At 41.4% G+C, this 18,697-nt stretch overlaps 1 protein-coding gene across 1 annotated transcript in view; it reads right to left on the bottom strand.

Moving 5' to 3' along the window:
* Nucleotides 1-18,697, bottom strand: part of PHLPP1 (PH domain and leucine rich repeat protein phosphatase 1) — a 136,108-nt gene that overhangs the window by 14,159 nt on the left and 103,252 nt on the right. The window contains exons 8-12 of the mRNA XM_063400800.1: nt 18,218-18,278; nt 16,236-16,331; nt 12,292-12,447; nt 2,565-2,765; nt 1,389-1,551 (exon numbers count right to left, since the gene is read on the bottom strand). Coding sequence (XP_063256870.1) covers nt 1,389-1,551; nt 2,565-2,765; nt 12,292-12,447; nt 16,236-16,331; nt 18,218-18,278 — 677 coding nt within the window. The remainder of the gene's footprint in view (nt 1-1,388; nt 1,552-2,564; nt 2,766-12,291; nt 12,448-16,235; nt 16,332-18,217; nt 18,279-18,697) is intronic.

Raw genomic sequence — 18,697 nt, 5'->3', positions numbered from 1 at the left:
TTATCCCTGCATTCCCAAAACACTTAGTGACGTCCACGTCTCTTTCTTCTGCTGAAGAGAACTAAACCATAGGGAACCAGCAGGAAGAAACTGCCAGCTCTTCCAAGAGCATTTTGCTGCTCAATGTGGCCAAGTAGCCCTTTAAATATGACACTTCTATAAAGCATTCCGTTTTCCCCAAGATGCACAAACAAAAGGAAAAAGGTGACTGTTCCCTATCAGTATGTTTACATTAATTTTTGTTGTTGCTAACACCACCCTCTTATTTTAAAGAAATGTTTACCATGCAGAGCCTCACTCCCCCACCCCAATTCTTCCTCTAAAAAAAAAGGCTTTACTTCTGATTGATTCTAAATGGCCCTCTGCTTCCTCTGGCCATTGTTCCAAAGAGGGAGGAGTATTCAAATACCCATGCGTTTGTTTGAGATTTCCTGGCTGAAACCACAAAGCTCATCTTTACATATACTCGCTTGTCCAACAGAATTATTGCTCCTGCTGCTTTCCATGACCCCAGACACCGAGGCACACACAGCAGGCTGGGAACTTAGCCTTTTGACTTCACAAAGTGCCAGAAGGACACTTAAGTTGTTTTGAGTCCCTGAATAGGTAATCAGTTCTCAGCCTCAGAGAAGGACAGACTTTTCTGCTGTATCACAAGATCTGTATGCTGTGAGACAACTGTCTCCCAGCCCTGTCCAGCAGAAAGGGCACACAGTGCAAACTGCTCTGCACTAGAGCCAGGCGAGGAGCAGGAACTCAGCTCACAAAAGACAAGGAGTAGTACTCATGGTGTGGTCAAGTAAAGAACGCCTCCCTCAAAAAGAAGTGTTAGAAAAAGCACAGAATTACTTGCAGAAAGACAGGAGACAAATTAGCTAATCTTCCCACTGTGCAAAACATGACTGCAATTAGGAAAATCAAAGTAGATTGCCTAAATACTCAAATCCTGTGCTCCCTAAATCTATCTCTATCCCTGAGGCCTATCCTGTTCTGCAGCTTCAGCGGTTTTTAAGACACGCTCTAAACAAAGTTCATTCCTACAGAATCAACCAATAGCCAGGGCAGCAAGAGTTAATTACACACACCTCTTGCCAAATGTTTAAGTCATATCAAAACAGACTGAGGAAGACAATTAACACTTATCTGGCTGAAAAGATAGAGTGTAACCAAGGTAAGTGTAAAATCAGATTTTGAGGTTCCTCTTTTGTTCCACTCTGAGGCTGTACAAGGGCAAATATTTTGCCTATGACTTCAGAGGAGAAAGAAGTTGTCAGATCCCCATACTCTCTGAGAATATACTATCCCACAGCAATGAGAGACCCAAGGGCAGAAGAGAATTGGTAAAATTGCATTATGCTTGTTTCTTCCAAAGCACATTCATTCCTTACCTTTATTTCAGAAAGCTGCATGACTTCTGGGAAGACTTCAATGCAGTTGGAGTGAGCAATTACAGTGTGCATACGTCTGCAGTTCATGATGGTTGTTGGAATGGCTTTCAGTTTATTCCCACTAATATCGATTTCCTCCAACTCTTCCAGCTTGGCCATTTTGCTATGAAAACAAGAATTGGAGAATTTTTCTTTCAACAGATGCATATTTTATTTTGAAGCAGTGATAAAAGCAATGGTTTTTCTTACTTTAAGAGAACAAAATCACAGACTGATTTTTGTTCACAGCAGTGCCTGTCAGCTCTCCTCATGTCAGATGCTAACACAGTTGTGGAACAAAATGTGTACTTCTTCTGTCAGCATTTGTTAATGTTACCTTTCACATTACTTATTTTGCTTGCATCCCCCCTTCTCACCAGCTCACTTACTCTTTCCTCCTTTCTTCCCCCTTCTATCAACCCCAGATTGTCACTACATCTCTCCACCTCCCATTTTCCCCTCCCCCTTCTAGGACCCCACTCAGCCCTTCCCTCTAAATTCATCTCTGTCCCTTCTTGCTGCTGAAGCCCAGCTGCTCAGAATATCACACAAGGACAGAGATGTCTCTTCCATTATTTATTGGCATCTCTTTTTCAAGGTTGTACCCCATCAGTTTTACAGCACATCTTACACTTGAAAGATTTCTGATTAAAACAGAGTGAACTGAAAAGCACCGAAATTGCTGCCAAGGCAGAATCTCCTTCTGGAGCAGAGAAGATTTTTCCCTAGTGGAATTTAGTCCACTTCCAGAGGACATTTCCAGATGGCTGTGCTCACAAATCTCTTGTGAGGGGAAGCTCACCAGGTGTAAGCAAAGTTACCAAGCCAGGAAGAACAGAAGACCTCCTTGCTTGACTTCCAAAAGCATAGAGTGGCTGTGCTGAACTAGTCCAGCTGAAAAGAGTTTCAAGTACCATGAAAACTCACCAAGTAACAAGCATCACTCACTTGTCTGTACTGCAAGAGAGGGCAGCAATGTGCAGAAGGGCGTGAGTGGGGAATCCACCCACTGTGGTACCACTACACCCAAAATGCAGCCTCTGCCACCACATGCCTGTGCAATTCAGTTCTTGCTGTGAAAATACTTCATGATGCCCACCCACCCGTGGGCCAGAGGCAGTGAAACGAGTTCCTTACCTTGCAGGGAAGCTCTGTAGGCGATTGTAAGCCATGTGCAAGATTTTCAGGTGTGGGTGGCCTGTTAACAAGGGTACACATTTATCTGTGAGGTTGTTATTGGTCAAATACAACTCCTGCAAGATGCTATGGGTTTCTTCAGAAAGGGTGGCTGGAGGAAGCATTTCCAGTTTGTTTGCAGAGGCATTAAGAAATCTCAGGCTGCAAAGAGAATTACATAATGGAGTTCAGTCAAACATCCTGCAGGTTTTGTCTACAAGTACAAATAAAAATCTCTATTTTTAAGAGTTAACTTAAGATAGTCATAAGGTAAAGGTCAAAAGTAACAAGTTCACGACTGACCAAAAGTCTAGCAAAAGTCTGAGCAAAACTTCTGATGTTTTTAATGACCACATTTGTAAGAACAACATATCAGCAAAAAGAGTACGTCAAAGTGCCTCTGTCCTGTTATCAAGAGCTCAGTACCTCCAATATCACTGCAGCTGTAGCTACAGGTAAGAGCAATAACAAACGACATCATTTCCATACTCATTACACGTAAGAGTGAGTTCTGTATTCATCATCAAGGAACCACGAGAATTGCCTTTCAAGTCACTAAACAAGTCAATGGTAAAAAAAGCCAGCCAATTTTTCAGTATTTTAAATACAGTCAAAGGTGCAGATAGTATTTTGTTTAAACCTGCAGGCCTGAGAACAACTACAAAATATGAAAAGTACTCTTTGAATATTTGGATAAAAAAAGATGCATCAACCACAACAAAAACCAAAACCTGAGAGCAAGCAGTAATCTGTGTTTTAGATTTTAAAGAGAGACTGTGCTAGTAGCAAATTAAATTTTAGAAGTTCCATCCTTGATTGCTGATGTGTGCAGCAAGAGAGCCTTATTTCTGTGCAGCTTTTCTGAGTGCCCTTTCCCTGGTCCCCAGCACAACAGATACACATGTTTTTGCTGACCCACCACAAGGAACAATGACTGAAGGAGCACAGAAATGGAGATATTCTTTCTCCCCCAAAGGCCTTTTCCAGGATAGAAACAAGACCTGCTGAGGTACAGGCACTGGCCCTTCCTGCCAGTGAAGTTCTGTGGGCAGAGGATTTATGTTTGTTAGGGGAGTGTGGTGATCACAGCAGCACTGTAGGTATCTTGATGGCTACAACTCACACCAGTAATTCCAAACAAATGGAAAAATAAGACTATTTATTCTTTAGTAACTAACTCTGGCACGACTTTTTCAACAGATATGGGACCTCTCTTTCTTCCTTCCCTTTTCAGAAAAGGCTGCATTGGAGCAAATTTCTTTTGTAAGCCAGGTTGTTCTGCTCCTACCTGTTGGAATTCTTGTCTGAACTAATGGGAACAGGCAGCTGCAGTGGGCAAAGCTGCATTCAAGAGAAAAGACCCATAAATGTGCTGTCTCAAGCCAAGTGTAAAGCCACTGATCAGGACACAAAAGGCAGGTGAGTTCCTGTCATCGATCTTAAGAGAAAGTGGTAAAATATTGATGGCTGCTCCCATGCACACAGGAGTCCACACTGACCTTTAAGGTCTATTAATGAATGAAGTGGATTTGCAGGAGCAGCAGCTGGTTCAAACTTGCCCTGCAGTACATAAGGGTCAGACATGTTACAGGAGTCACGTGGAATGCCAAAGGATTAAAAAAACCCCACTATTGCCATCAGAGGGAAAAGCCTCTCAGCACTGCGCAGAACTGAAATCAGGTTAGCTGTTTTACACAGACAGAGGAGTCCACTTCAGAGAAACACAGTTTAATCCTCAGGCTCATTCATTATTCACAAGGGTGTTAAAAATCCAGAGGAGGAACGGAGGAGAGGAAGGATTAGTACAGAAAAGGAAATAAGCAGCTGAAAGGGGTTTTTAATTTATTTATTTATTCTAAAAAGATGCTCAGTTTCACCCTTTAGCTACAAACTAAAAATATACTAAGCTCATTCAAGGCTGGATCATTAAACCAAAGCATATCCCATCAACAGATCCTGTGCTTAATTAAACAGCAGCAAGTACAGCTATTACTAAAGTACAGACAGTTACTACTTCGGCAACTTCAATCTAATGTGAGTGGTACTCTTCCCTCTCCACACAATAAAGGCACTCTAATTAACATTAAAGTCACAGCATTTTTTGTACCATTCATAGCACAAAACAGTCATCTTCAGCTCAAGCTGGAAAGATGGGGATAAGAGGTGTCAACAAAACCCACCCTGAGAAAAGTCATGCTCTTCTGAAGAAGAGCTCTTCTGTATGTTAGTTTTGTTCTCGCAAGCTGCATGAGAATAACCTGGAGTGCTTCACAGGTACCAGCAGCCAAAGAAGTGATTTAGAGAGCATCATAGCCTATGGCTGTCAAGTCTCATCAAGAACAGCTAGCCCAAAGTAAAACTAGAAGCTTCAATTAAGAAAAGGTACATTACTCAATTAAGAAAAGGTACATTACTCTGATACAGATGAAATTCATACATTGTACTATAATGTAGCCATTTTAAATTCAAAAGAAAAATTAATCATTCTTCTGTTTTTCATAAACTTTCAACATCCGTGAAATGTAACAAGAGATTTCAATTTGTTCCCTCACTGGTAACAAAAGTGAGTGGAATCTGTGTGTTCCTGTCAGAAATAAGTTTTGATGCCTGTATTTTCCAATGGGGAAGGGAGAGAGGAGCGTTGATGCTCTGCACACACAAACACACCATTCCCCTCACCCTGATCTTTTGCTAAGTCTTCCATACAATGACACTGGAAATAAACTTCCATCATCCTAACCCACAGGATAGTGCCTGTTGTGAACAGAGTTTAGGTGACCAGCAAAAGTCTTGCCAAGAGCTTAGAACAGGAACCCTGTGGTAACAGGGTGTCTCACTTCAAACAACTGACAGTCAGGGTCAAAATAGTCACACACTGTCTCTAGATGACATAATTAGAATTAAATCAGCTTTTGGAAATGAGTGTGTTGCTTGCTCATATGTTTTTACACCAGCTGTTACATTAAAACAGCAAAACCAATTCTGAAATAATAATTCTTTCAAGGTATTGTCTAGATTTAAAAACAAAAAAGAAATAAAATAGGGACACTATTCTTTGGGCAGAGAACAGAATGAACCATCAGATTGGTAGTGCCCAAGATCAATTCTGTGCTATAACCTTATGTTAAAAACAAAAAAAAAAACAACCCAAAGAAACCCCAGAACAAAAACCTAACAATCAAAAAACCCCAGCAAAACCTAAAACTGTAGTTGCCTGTCAGGTTTTCACTCACACTGATTTAACTCAGAAGTCCTCCTCCAGGTTATTTCCACTCCCCTACTTCTTCATCATTGTGCAATGTGCCAGCTGCTGCCTTAGAAGGCACATCTTATAAATGCCCTCCAGAGAAGTGGAAATTTACTTGGGCACAACTGTTGCCATCTCTCTTGTGCATGGACTTAAACTGATTCATATTCCTTGAAGATATTCCACTCATACTGCTTATCAGATGGAAGCAGAATGTCAAGTATTAAAGCTCAGTCCAAAATTAATTGTTTCCCTTTCCAATTCCACCCCCACACTCTACCACAAGCTCATGAAAAAAACTACAGCATCACTACAAAGACCTGAATTCAGCAGCCTGCGCACATACCAGAGCACAATACAGCCAGGAAAGCATGAATTAACAAGTACTAAAAGAGCGTCACAGACGAAGGAAGAAATGAAGGTGCTGCCAGGGAGATGTCTGAATTCTTCAGCTTTGACAAGGTGAATATTCTCCTCTGGAATAATAACAAACAGTGATTTCTGGCTGGAATAAGTCACCTTTGGTTTTTAGGGGTATTAAGTCCCTTGCTGGGCTTAACTTCTCCAAAAGACAAAGTAAGAAAAAAGACTGTCCCAAAGAATAGCCTAGAATCAAGGACATGGATTTAACTCAACTAAAAACATCTAATATGCAGTCATATCCATTCCCTATTCATACCCAGAATATTCTATCTCAATTTGAACTTCTAAAAGCAGAGAAAGAATATTTTCTATATAAAACTGCAAAAGGTTTGAACTTTGGCTATCAATGCCTACCTCTAACACGTACAAAAGCTGAATACAGACAATTGGGTGAACACAGCACCTCTGAATTCCTCCCCACTTTCTCAGGCAGCTTGACTAACTTGTGCTGCTGGCTAAGACACAGCCATCACTGAAAAAATGTAAGTTCTCCAAAAAGCTTAGGAATGTTTGACACTAAAAAGAGGAACACAGACAACAGCATTCTTTGGTGAAGCAGCAGCAAATCAAAACCACTGTGTTTAGCTTGCAAGTACTGATAAGAGTCAGAAAGAAGACTGCAGTTGCAAAAAGAGAATATGCAGAGAAATCAGGATCTCCAGTTTGGCCTGTGTCCCAAGATCTCCATCGGTATAGAGCAATCAAAACACAAAATTTCTTCTTCAGTGCCTTCTGCAGAGTCATGCCCTCAATTTCTGACTGCCTAGGACTAAAGTCATTTATGAACACGGTAGCAGATGTGTGAGGAAGAATCCTGTAAGTTAAGCATGTCTGAGGGGGGAAAGAGAGGGGGGGGAAAATAAAGGCTGTTTTGCCAGCCTGTGGAGAAGGGAGTATTTCTTCTTTAAAAAATAAATAAAATAAATTAGAAGATGGAAACATTCAAGTGAATCCCCTTCCTGTTGATGGACTGCCAAAAAAACCCACTTAACTGCTGCCCTCTCGTCAGCTTTTACTTTCTAACCTATCTTTAGCTATTTTATTAACTGGGATTTCCCCAGTTTCTAAAGTACCTGCTTGCAATCCTTAACCTAGTAACAAAGAGACAAATGCAGCTAAGCATTTCTGCAACACAAGAATGTGCATCAAACACTGGAAGAGCACTTCATTTGACTTGGTTTGTCCCTCACACTTCCTCTGCACCCAGAACAGGACTGAATCCTTACATTACAAATAGCAGCCACAGTGGGTGGAAATGGCAAATACCAAATGAGAGAAAATTTAGCTGGGTCATCTTCCAGAACTCCAGCAAAAACCAAACCCAAAACAAATAAAATAAATTCAAAACAAACAGAAAATCAAATGAGGTAAGAACAGCTGAACAAAGCTGAAAACAAAAATCATGCAGACAGAGTCTAGACAAGCTGTGAATAGCTGACACTGGCTTAACCACCACAGCTGGCCGCTACCAGACACTGCAAAACAAAGCCCAAGGTTTAAGCTGTGCACATCACAGCTATACATCTTCACCACACACATGCTTTAAGAAGTCAGATGGCTATTTTAAGGGTTGACACTGAAAACATTCAAACTGGAAAGGACACTGTCGTGGTTGGGGGGGAGGTGAATTTTTCCAGGGGGGTGTAGGCAGTCCAATCAGTGATCAGCTTTTCTGCTGGCACCTGGATTGGTCACTCGGAGGTTTGGACACGCCTCTGAGGACACAAAGAGTTAAAAGCAGGAGTCTGAGGGGCTCGGCCTCTTTTCAGATCCCGGTTTCAGCAGAGAGACGTCTCAGGCCTCCTTCCCCTGCCCAGCCACGAGGCTGGGTGGGGGAGGGGAAACACGTGGTCGGCTCAGGTAAGCCGGAGCCCCCGGGGGGGGGGGGAGAAGAGAAGGGACAGGACTGGAACTGAGCTGCCCCGTCCAGGATGGAGGGGTGGAAAACTGTGGAAGTGCCTGCTGTGTGTGCTCACCCCCCTCCCCCCCAAACTCCGGGAGAAGGTGCCCAGCCACCTGGGGGTTTGAGGAGCCTGGGAGTGCCTCCGCCTGCAGCACCCTGCTGAGAAGAAACTGTTAACCCTTGCTTGGTAGAAAGAAACTTTTCTTAGACATTGATTCTCATGACTGGTGGTTTTCGGAGAGAGGGAAGCGGCCTGGGACCGAGGTGATAAAGCACGACTGGAAGGAACCTGATGGGCAAAGAATGAGAGGAGTAGCCTTTGGAGCTGGACTTTTCTTGCATAATGTCAGCCATGGACTGAACTTGAGTCTCTTTTGAACATAAACTGCATTTTTGGGTGGATACAGCTGCCCTTGCTTTTGCTACAGTGACTGGCACTTGAAGTGAGTAGGGAGCAGAGAAGAGAGGGGGAGGGTGAGGTGGCACCCTCTGCCCTCAGGGCAGACCTGCTCCTGGAACCCTGGCCCCTGGGTAAAAAGGGGAGAGCTTGGCATGCAAGTATCCTTAAAAGAGCCCTGTATGCAGTTTTCAGCCTGTGGACAGCGGTGAGAGCGCTGGACATAGGAAAAAGAGAGTGTCACCCTGGCAGACCTCTCTGGGCGGTGCCACGGGTGACTTGGGAACACATAAGGGGTGGACCCGTGTTTTCTGAGGAACAGTCTGTGGTGCGAGAGAGACTCCTCTCTCCCTTGCTGAATTGAAGATTAGTTTGTTTTTGAGTGGTGATTGTTTGATCTAAAACCCAAGGGTTGGTCTGTGAAGAGTGATGGGTGGGGAGGTAGAAACTGGGAGAAGAAATGTTCTAAGAAGTTTTTATTTCTGTCTCTGTGTGTGTTTAAGAGTATCTCTGTCCCTGTTCTTATGTAATTAATAAAGTTTTGGTGGGTTTTTTTTTGTTTTCAAGATTTAAGCCTGCTCTGCTCTGTTCCTGATCACATCCCACAGGAGTTGTTAGAGAAAAAACATATATTCATGGGTGCACTAACATCTGGCCAGTGCTAACCCATGACAGACACTTAGGCAAAAGATAAACCCTTTGACCACTGTGCTTCCCAATTTTTAACCCTGCCCTGGCACTGTCCCTGCTTTTCTACTGTGCCCAGCTAAAGCTCTTGAAGACTCATTCCTCTCATCTGGAGAGCACTTGGTGCAACAGTTTCCATGCCATTAAATGGTAGTTTGCCTGCAAGCTGCTCAAGGAAGGCAGTAAAAAGTCTGCACGAGAATCAGACAGCGGAAAAGGCATCACAACAGATGCAGCAGAGGATAGAAATGAAAGGTTCCAGGAATGCAGGTGCACGGAAAAAGGTTCAGGACTCCGTTTGGGAGTTTTCCCCATCAGCTGCAGCACTGCATGAATTCTCTGTTCTTCCAGCATATGGTAATGAGAAATGAAGAGATTATCTGGCTGCCTCTGCAGCACTGATCTTGCCAAGAAAATCCCCACCCCACAAGAGAAATCCTTGCTAACATGATCAAAATGTGCATACTTCCAGTGAAATAAAGAGAACCAAGTTCTGTCTCGGTGAGAGAGATGTTTCATAGGCTAGTCTTCAATTTCTCCTCAGCTAAGAGTTTAAAATAGAAAATTAATTAAAAAGCAGAGCAACCAAATATCCCTAATTATACTCTTCAGCAGAAATGTACACCTTTTCATTGTTTTTTGAAGGATTAAGGCAAAAAAATCAATGTTCATAGATTCTTTTATGAAGAGAATTGATGTTTTTCAGTATTTGGGGTTTGGGTGGGTTTTTTTTGGTGGAAGTGATATTCTCTCTTTGTGCACCAGTGCACTGATTTCCTATCCTTCCTCGGATGTTCTAGATGTCAAAGCCCACCAGTGCTTGTGCTGAAGTTTGCCCAAGGCACTTCACACCCACTTTGTCAAATATTCAGGACTGAGAAAGTGTTTATAATTCACAGCATGAGACTTCATATCCAGACAAGTTATCATCTGTCAGTTACACAGACCCAAGTACCTTTCAAAAAAACCAAACCAAAACAAACCCAAATCTTTTCAAGGCTGTAAAAGGCAAATCATTTTATGCAGAGATGAAGGTTCTGTAAGGTAAAGTGATTTGTCCAATATTACACACTGGGTAGAGACCATGGCACACCACTCAGGAGAACCAGTTCTCTTGGCACGTCTGGCAGTACAGATTGTGCTTCCCAGGGAATGCTTGGAGTAGAGAAGCATTTTACCTTTTTAAAAAGCAAAACAATCTCCTGAATGCCTTTCCAGACCCATTTCTGTTGACACTTAGCTGCTAATAGATAGAAGCGTTTGAAAACAAAAGAAAAAGAAGTCTTATGTAGGAAATTCCAAATTTAACACTCTGACATAGCACACTAATATATTAACCTGTACTGCTGTTTTTCTTCAGAGTTCTCACTTTTGCAGCAGTCATAGGAGAACCAGCATGGACAAGCCATACCATCTTAACCCAAGGTAAAGGGTAGGGATCGACAGGGAAAACACTACCCAAGCCAGTTGCTTTTACTGTCATCACAGGCAAGGGAGGCTGCACTGGCGATGCCAGAATGGGTAAGCCCTGTTTATCTCCTGTGATGGTGCATGACTTTGTTAAGACCCGTAAAAGACTTTGAAAACACAAACCCTGTACTATTCAAAAGCTGCAGAGGGGAAAAAAATGCCCCAAGCCTGAATCAGCCACTTAACACTGTTATTCAAAATAATCTTTAATTCTACGTCTTTTTAGCATATTCCTAGTAAACTTCTGGGACCCAATCTCCAGTCCTGGTTTTAGCTTGTAGTTGGTCATTTTGACATCACAAAAACAAACAAACAAAAAACCCCAACAAACCTCTGCCTACAGATGCGATGCAGTACAAAAAAAGTCAAGTTCACTCTCTGCCAAAATTACACTACACTACATCCTAGACCTACGATCTGTTTTTAATACAAATTTTGCAAAATTATTTCTCTCGTTGCTTTCAAAATATCAGGAGCTCTCTAAAAATTACTTAAAGGTTTCTTTTCTTTCCAAGTTAACAGATTCAACTTGGGATGGTTAAAGAGTTTATTTAGAAAGCATCTCAATCACCAACCAATTCTCCAAATTCCACGAAATTTAACCAGAGGCTCATGACAGAATTAACATCAGTATAAAAGGAGGGGTTTTGCAATACTCTTATAATTGGGAAAGGAGCTCTGCCAGCGAGATCACCACCTCTTTTGCTTCTGCACCTCTCAAGAAAGCCGGGAGCTATGCATTCCTTTTGTCACAGCTAGGATCAGAAATAAAACCCTACAGCACACAATCTCACTGTCTGTTAAATTATACATGCATTGAGCACTCAGAAATCCCATGACTATATGTGGAAGTGAAGAGGTGCAAGGAATGCTGACACCAAGCGGGGCCAGCCCATCCACCATCCCCAGATGATGCTACCAACTTCCCATATTTCAATCACAGTCACTTGAAGGATATGTTCATATTCAGAAAAAACCCAAAACCTTGAAGACACTGATACTGAAGAAACAGCAGCATAAAAATAAGAGAAAGCAGATCAAGTGGTGACACCAGCTAAATTAGTGACAAATATTTAAAAAGCGTAGAAAAAAAATCAAAAAGCAGAGACAGTGGAATAACTGAATTATTCTGACAGCCTTATGCACAGATTTTGTTTTGTTTGACAGGTATAAATAAGTTCTAGCCTCTGACTGAAGGGGGAAAAAATGCTTTCACACTCCATCAAGCAAGCCTAAGAAATATATATTTAAAGAAACTGCCACTAAACCATTTCAGTATATGTAGTAGAAAATAGCATGTGCTTAACTCTACAGCTAGATTTCAAGATGTAGGTGTTCAGCAGGAGCTTGGTGGGAAAAAAGAAGCAACCATATAAGGAAACAAAATCAGAATAAAAAGAATGTGTTTTGGTGAGTTGAACAGCCATCTGTTCTTACCACACAAGGCTGGGCAACTTTCAAATTAGGGGAACCTCAGATTACTCTTTGAACCAGGAAGCAACAGGCCAAGCAAGGTTCATCACACGCAAGTCAAAAGGAGCTAATTTCCTTATGATTTTACCTGTCTGCTTTCAAAAGCAGGTTAGATGGCAGTTCCAAGAGCTGGTTGTGCTGCACATCCAGGACCTCCACTTGTGTTCGTTCGAGCCGATCTGGGAGCCTTCCTAACATGTTGTGTCCTGCCAGCAGCTTCCGCAAGCTACTGCTGTTAAACAACCTTAGGAGAAATCAAAAACACCAAAAATGAGAAAAACTTCAACTGAAGAGTTGCTTTGATAATTTAGATATGGTAGCATGGTTCATTACAAGAAAGTGATTCAGCCAGCTGATTAGCAGACATGGTATTAATTATGTGCAGATCCAAGAATGTCTTCCCACTCTCCACCAACTTCTTCAAAAGGTTTTCAGAGACAGGGAAGGAGGTTCACAGATGATTCAGGAGCAGAAGTAGTGACAAAGGGTTATTTTATGGCACTGTATAAAACATGAATATAGAAGCACGACAGTGAAGGTGGCAATTGCTAATAAAGGCTGCAAAAATCTGCACATGTGGGATCCCCCTAGCTAACGCAAGCACTTCAGAAGTGGGGGTGAAATCACCAGTCACCCCACAAGATTTATAGTGCTCTACTCATCATGTGCTGACTCATAATCCAATGCAATTCCCCACCCCCATAATTTTTCTTTTCTGTTAATACCAGACTTACATAAAGCCTCCTTCCCAGTTCTATGGCGAATGAAATTTATCTAATCGGCTTTACTTTCTTGAGCTTTTACAAGCAATAGCTGACCTGGACTCTCACCCCCCTGCTCCATTTTTTGTGGGGCTGGGGAGAAGGGAAGGGGAGAAGAGGGTAACAAAGAGAAAAACAGTTGTTCTGATCAGACAGTAGAGCCTAAATTCACAGGATAAACAATGGAATGAAGGTATGCACCTAAAGGCACAAAAATGGAGCAACTCTCAATTTTGAACAGAAACCACTTTCAGCAAATTAAGAAAAAAAGATTATTCTTCATCTGCCACATGTCTTACATCTGTCTTACATGTCTGCTACTGTACTGTTTAATCTGGGGAGCCCATGCAACATGGTGACCTGCTTCAATCAAATACTCTCAAATTATTCAGCATTAAAGCAAAAATCTTCTTCCCTCTGTCACAATGACCCAAATACACATAACGAGCCTCCCTGCCCCTTCCCTACAATGCATCAGGTCATGGGATTATTGTGCCAGAATCATCAATCAAGTGGGCTGAGTATTTTCCCCTTGACAGATACCGTCACTCTCGGTATCTGCATGCCAGTGGTAACAGTTATCTCACTTGGCTGGATTGTCTGAGTTATGAGCACGGATGCAAGTCAACAGCCAGCCCTATCATTCCAGAAAGCTCAACACAGGGAGCAAAGACTTACCAAAGCAATAAGCCTATCTATTATGTGTTTGTTATTTAACCATTTTTGGTTTACTCTATTTTTACTTGAAAATACCCCAGTTATGGATTTGCCTTTGTATTCTATTTTTTGAGACTGGCTAATACTGTCAACACCAAATATCAGGGTAGAAAGCAGAACTGGTTGACAGCAAAAAAACCAATAATCCCTTTGAGGTTTTTTTGGGATGGGTGGGGCCATTTTGAAATTTAAAGAAAAGTTCAAATTGTAACAAAATCCTCAGAGATTTCCTCTTTCCATAATTCAGAAGAACTGAGTACATCTTTGAGGGGTTTTGGTTGTTTTTATTTAATTTGCTTTCTCTTATTTTTCAAGTCACACAAGCACTGACGGACCCAGGCTGGCTGAAAAGAGGCTGAAGAGCATTTAACTAAACAAGCTCCTGATGAGCCTGGGACGCCTGGCTCTCGAGCTGGGTGGGGAACCAGGATGCTGGGACTGCTCCTCCATACAGGCAGCTTTCCCACTTGCCCAATTCCCACTGGAAGTTTTGGTGAAATCAATAAATTCTAGGGACAAGCACGTCATTCAGCAGCAGCATCTTCTCAGAAAACATGGTTTGGTGTAAGCATTCTACCAATTCCTTTAGTAAGCAACTCTTCAAGAGAACACAACATCGAATACAAATAGATCTTGTAAAAAAACAGGCAAAAAGGAACAAAAACAAATACAAACATCTACTCACTGACGGCAACAAGATCATTTTGTCAACTCCTAATTGAAGTATTTCCCTGCTCTTTGGCAGTATGATTTTTATGAATTTGTCCTGCATAACTAAGACCAAGTACCCTCTTTGTCATTTTTCAGTACTTTTAAAGCTAAAACAGTTGCATTACAGTCCAGGGGACATTTTCCCTTTTTCCTTAGTTGAGACAAATGCTAGTACAGAAACCTCCATCTCAACTGCTACAACTCTTTGTCTTCAAGGATTATTTTTCTGTTTCAAGAGGCAAACCCACAACATCGAGTGTAGTTTGTTTAGATCAGATGTGACCTTCACCCTACCAGGAATATTCTGGTCACTCAAGGCTTGAACATAATAAAGTGTCACAAGCAGCCTCCAGGAGAGCTCTGCTGATTCACTTCACAGGTTTTCAGAATGCTATTCTATGAAAAAGTACACAGCAGTGCACCTGAACACACTGACAGAGCTTTTACTTGCATTTACTTGATACTCAGGCATGTTGAGACATTTGCATTTGAGTCCAGACCCAAATTTCCCCTGAAGTTTAACAGCTATTCAAAGCCTGCCTTCTGAACGGAACAGGACCCTAAAACTGAGCAGACTTATTAGGAGCTAAGCTATCTAGACACATACTACAAAGAGGAACTTTCAAAGATAAGCTGTTTCCTGGGGTTAATGATAAGATGGCAGGAGAGACAAGTGGGATGTTGACTGTACCTAATTTCAGCTAATCATTAATCTCCCAGAGATATCCGGTATGCCTTGAAAGTCCTGGCTGTTATGAAGTGCAAACGAAAGAAAAATGAACTTTTGCACCCCCACCTTCTGAGAAGGCACAGCTTCATTTTTGTGTGTGTGTATGAAAAAAGAGAGGGATTTATAGTCCGCCCATTAGCTTGTTAGTTTGCTTGGTAAATCTACTCACATCCTCTTCTGCCCATATTTCTGAAATCTACTCTCTTCCCATTTCTGACACTAAAACGGACAAGTTTACACCAACTTACATATTCACCTGACCCAGAAAAAACTATCATTCTTGGTTTCTGATGTTTTTCTGTGCTGTACAGCTCCTTAAGGAAAATATTTGTACTTGATGATCCTTGTAGGTCCCTTCCAACTCAGCTTATTCTGTGATTTAGTAGCTCATGACACATCATCATCTTTCACAATATCTCTTTCAAAGTGTACAGGACAACCTAAAATGGCAGCTCTCTTCCAGTGAAAGCAGGAATTCAAAAATGCCCAACATCACCACCTAAGAAGTATAACTCACCTGGAACAGACAGCTCTCTCTAGAACAAATAATAGCAAGACTCATTTCTTATTTCAACTCAACTCCTATTTTGCTTCCTCTTGACTTATTTTCTATCACGTATATTTATCAATTTTAAGTTCAGACTTCTGGAAAAGAGATCATCTTGGTAGTGAAGGCAATTGCTTTTCTTGCAGGAGTTTACTTGCTTGATGAGGCTTCCCTTCTTTAAATCCTTTTTGACTCAAACCAGGCTGTGAACTGGAGTCTCTAAGCATCACTGAGACTAAGTTACAAGCGCTGAATCTCTAAACTGTCATGTAAAGTTATGGCTGTAAATATTTAATATTCAGTATTAAAAATGAAGGGCTTTCCTGCCTGAACAGCCACATGAACAGCTTTAAAGTTCAAAGGCACTACTTTCTCTGCATGAAAGTAAAAGAAGAAAGGCTGGATGGAAGCTTGAGGCATGACGACACCCCACAAGGTAAAAATAAAATCAAACAAAAGATAAAACAGCCCTGACAGTCACTTGGAACAAGCCAAACACTGAGTCAGCAATTATTTTTGAATTGTTTATTCTGTTCCACATTGTGCAACTGGTCTGCAAGACTTACCGGGCAGGCAGCTCACGTATCTGATTGTGGCCAACATCCAACACTTCCAGTTTCCTGCTGTCACACACCCACTCAGGCAGGTTTTCCAGGTGATTTCTATGAATACAGAACACAAAGAGGTTAACTAAATTATAATTGAGATGTAAAGGCTATAAAGAATACAGCTTCAAGAGAGATACAGATACCTGCAGGAAACAAATCTGCTGCATAGCATGTTGCCTGTGGGATTGTATTACCCACCCTTCTGCAAGAGCATTACCAGTGCAGGCAGGTCCTGAGTGAGGGGCAGGAAAGCTAACAGCAATGTTATCCCCCTACACGTGCAGTCACTATGAAAATGGGGAAAAAAATGCTTCCAAATTATCAGGGGACTACTAAGAGTATCAGAGTACCAAAGTTGAATTCTCTCCATGGAGAATAAAGTTTCTGAAGTGCTCCTCAGAAGATATTCACACCTTACACAGTTGAAATAGTTCCTCAGTCCCTCAAATTCACTGAAATCCACTGCACCGTTTTTTCACTGTCTCACTGAACAGAGCATAATTTTTTTTGAGTGTATCTTTCAAGTCAACTGTTTTGCTTTTCTTGCATTTATCTCCACAGAAACTAACCCTTCTGGAAACTAAAGTCTCGGAGGCAAGGTTTTCCAAATACTGCACCAAAAATGTACAAATAGGCACTGTGGGGCACTCCTGCATCCTGCCTTACAGACAAAAATTAGCAGCACAAGATACATGGAGGAGATTGTGTGCAAATACATTCATATAATGACTTCTTCAGTCAGAATACACAGATGAAAACTGGGCATCAAATAATAGTCAGGCACTCGCAGACCTGAAATTCAGGAATAGGATGCTTATAAAGCAGGAATATAAATCAATCATGTACTTGTATCCTTTGGTTTATTCCTGCAATAGTCCTCAATCAAAATATGCAGTGGCAACCCAACCCCTCTTCTCAGATAGCTTCCTTTCTCATCTCAAACAAATTTCCCAAATTCCAAGTGAGCCAAAAAGCTAAGGACACCCTACCCATTTAGTTACAATGCCATCACTGTAATGAAGCACAAAAAGGGGTTTATGATCAAAATCATGCATTCTCCACCAATTTCATTAACAAATAAATGGAGAACACAGCTTTACAAAGATTGCTTTTCAATAAATCACTTATTTAGTCACCCCAGTGTGTTACATTTAGGACAATGTGAGTACCTCAGGGCTGATGAATCTTCCAAGTTGATGGCTGCTAGCCCAGGTTAGCTCACTAATTGTTATGATCACCCTCAACAGCGTGAGTGCTTTAAGCAGGATTTTTAATGAATGAGATTATCACCTTAAATGCAGGTGAGTAATTTCTTAAATAAGACAGCCATTAAGCACATGTATAAATGTTTTCCTGATTCATTCCTGGAACTGTAACACAAACTAAAACACCCCCTTTTCCATTTCTTCCCTTATCCCACCTCCCTCATTAAGGTGAAACTTACGTATGCATTCAAATGGCAACCGCAGACATCCCTGCAGCAGCCAGGGCTGCAGAGAACTACAGGGAGCTGCAGGAGCTGCCAAACTGATGAGTAAACTATCAAACCATCACCTACGCTGGGCTTACCAAGCAGACATATCCAGAAAGTAACTTCTGTACAAGTCTCAGATTTGTGTGCGTTTGAATCATCATGTTCTAACTCCATAAGACAGCAAATCTTTAAATCATGGTAACTCTTTAAGTATAAAGGAATACAAATTTTGCTTTGGGCAGTAATTAAAAATAAAAAAGGTAAATCTATAAAAAAGGACCAAGAAAGAACCGACCAGCAGGAAAAAAAGCATCCTCTAACTCTCTAACTCTGAAAATTAATCTTTTCTTATCCCAAGGTTCAATTCCTACCCCCATTCTCACTCAGCAAGATGACAGTGAATGTCATTGTTCCAGAAGTCTCTTTGATTTATATTTCACAGGTCCAAGAAAAAATATACTCTTACCTAGAAATATCCATATAAGCCAGGCAATTAGGAACTGGATACACATCAAGGTGAACAAGTTCTAGGGGAAAAAAATATATATAACAAGAAAAGTGGTGATAAAGATTTGCACTTAAATGACTGTTCCATAAGAACTATTTTAAGAGCTAAGACCCAGAGATTTCAGACCACATCAATAACCTAAAAAATTTCTGAAGATCTGGACCTTTGTGAACCTCTTGTGAGTTCTGTTTCTTTATTATGTCTTAGTACATTTGCTGTGTTACATTGTACTTGCTATGACTGACACTGCATAACTGATCAGGGATGAGAAACCAGAGGATTTTAAAAGTTTCATGGCAAATTCTCATTTTTTCCATTTTTGTCACAAGAGCTGTAATTTCACCTCCGCTGCCCTCTGCCCAGAAGAGTCAGTCACAAAACTGCTCCACTTTTTTCTTACTGGTCACTTGAGATATAAGCATGGGAAGGGATTCTCCC

This window comes from Prinia subflava, chromosome 1 (assembly GCF_021018805.1).
Source record: "Prinia subflava isolate CZ2003 ecotype Zambia chromosome 1, Cam_Psub_1.2, whole genome shotgun sequence".
NCBI lineage: Eukaryota > Metazoa > Chordata > Aves > Passeriformes > Cisticolidae > Prinia > Prinia subflava.
This window is presented reverse-complemented; position numbering and strand designations above follow the sequence as displayed.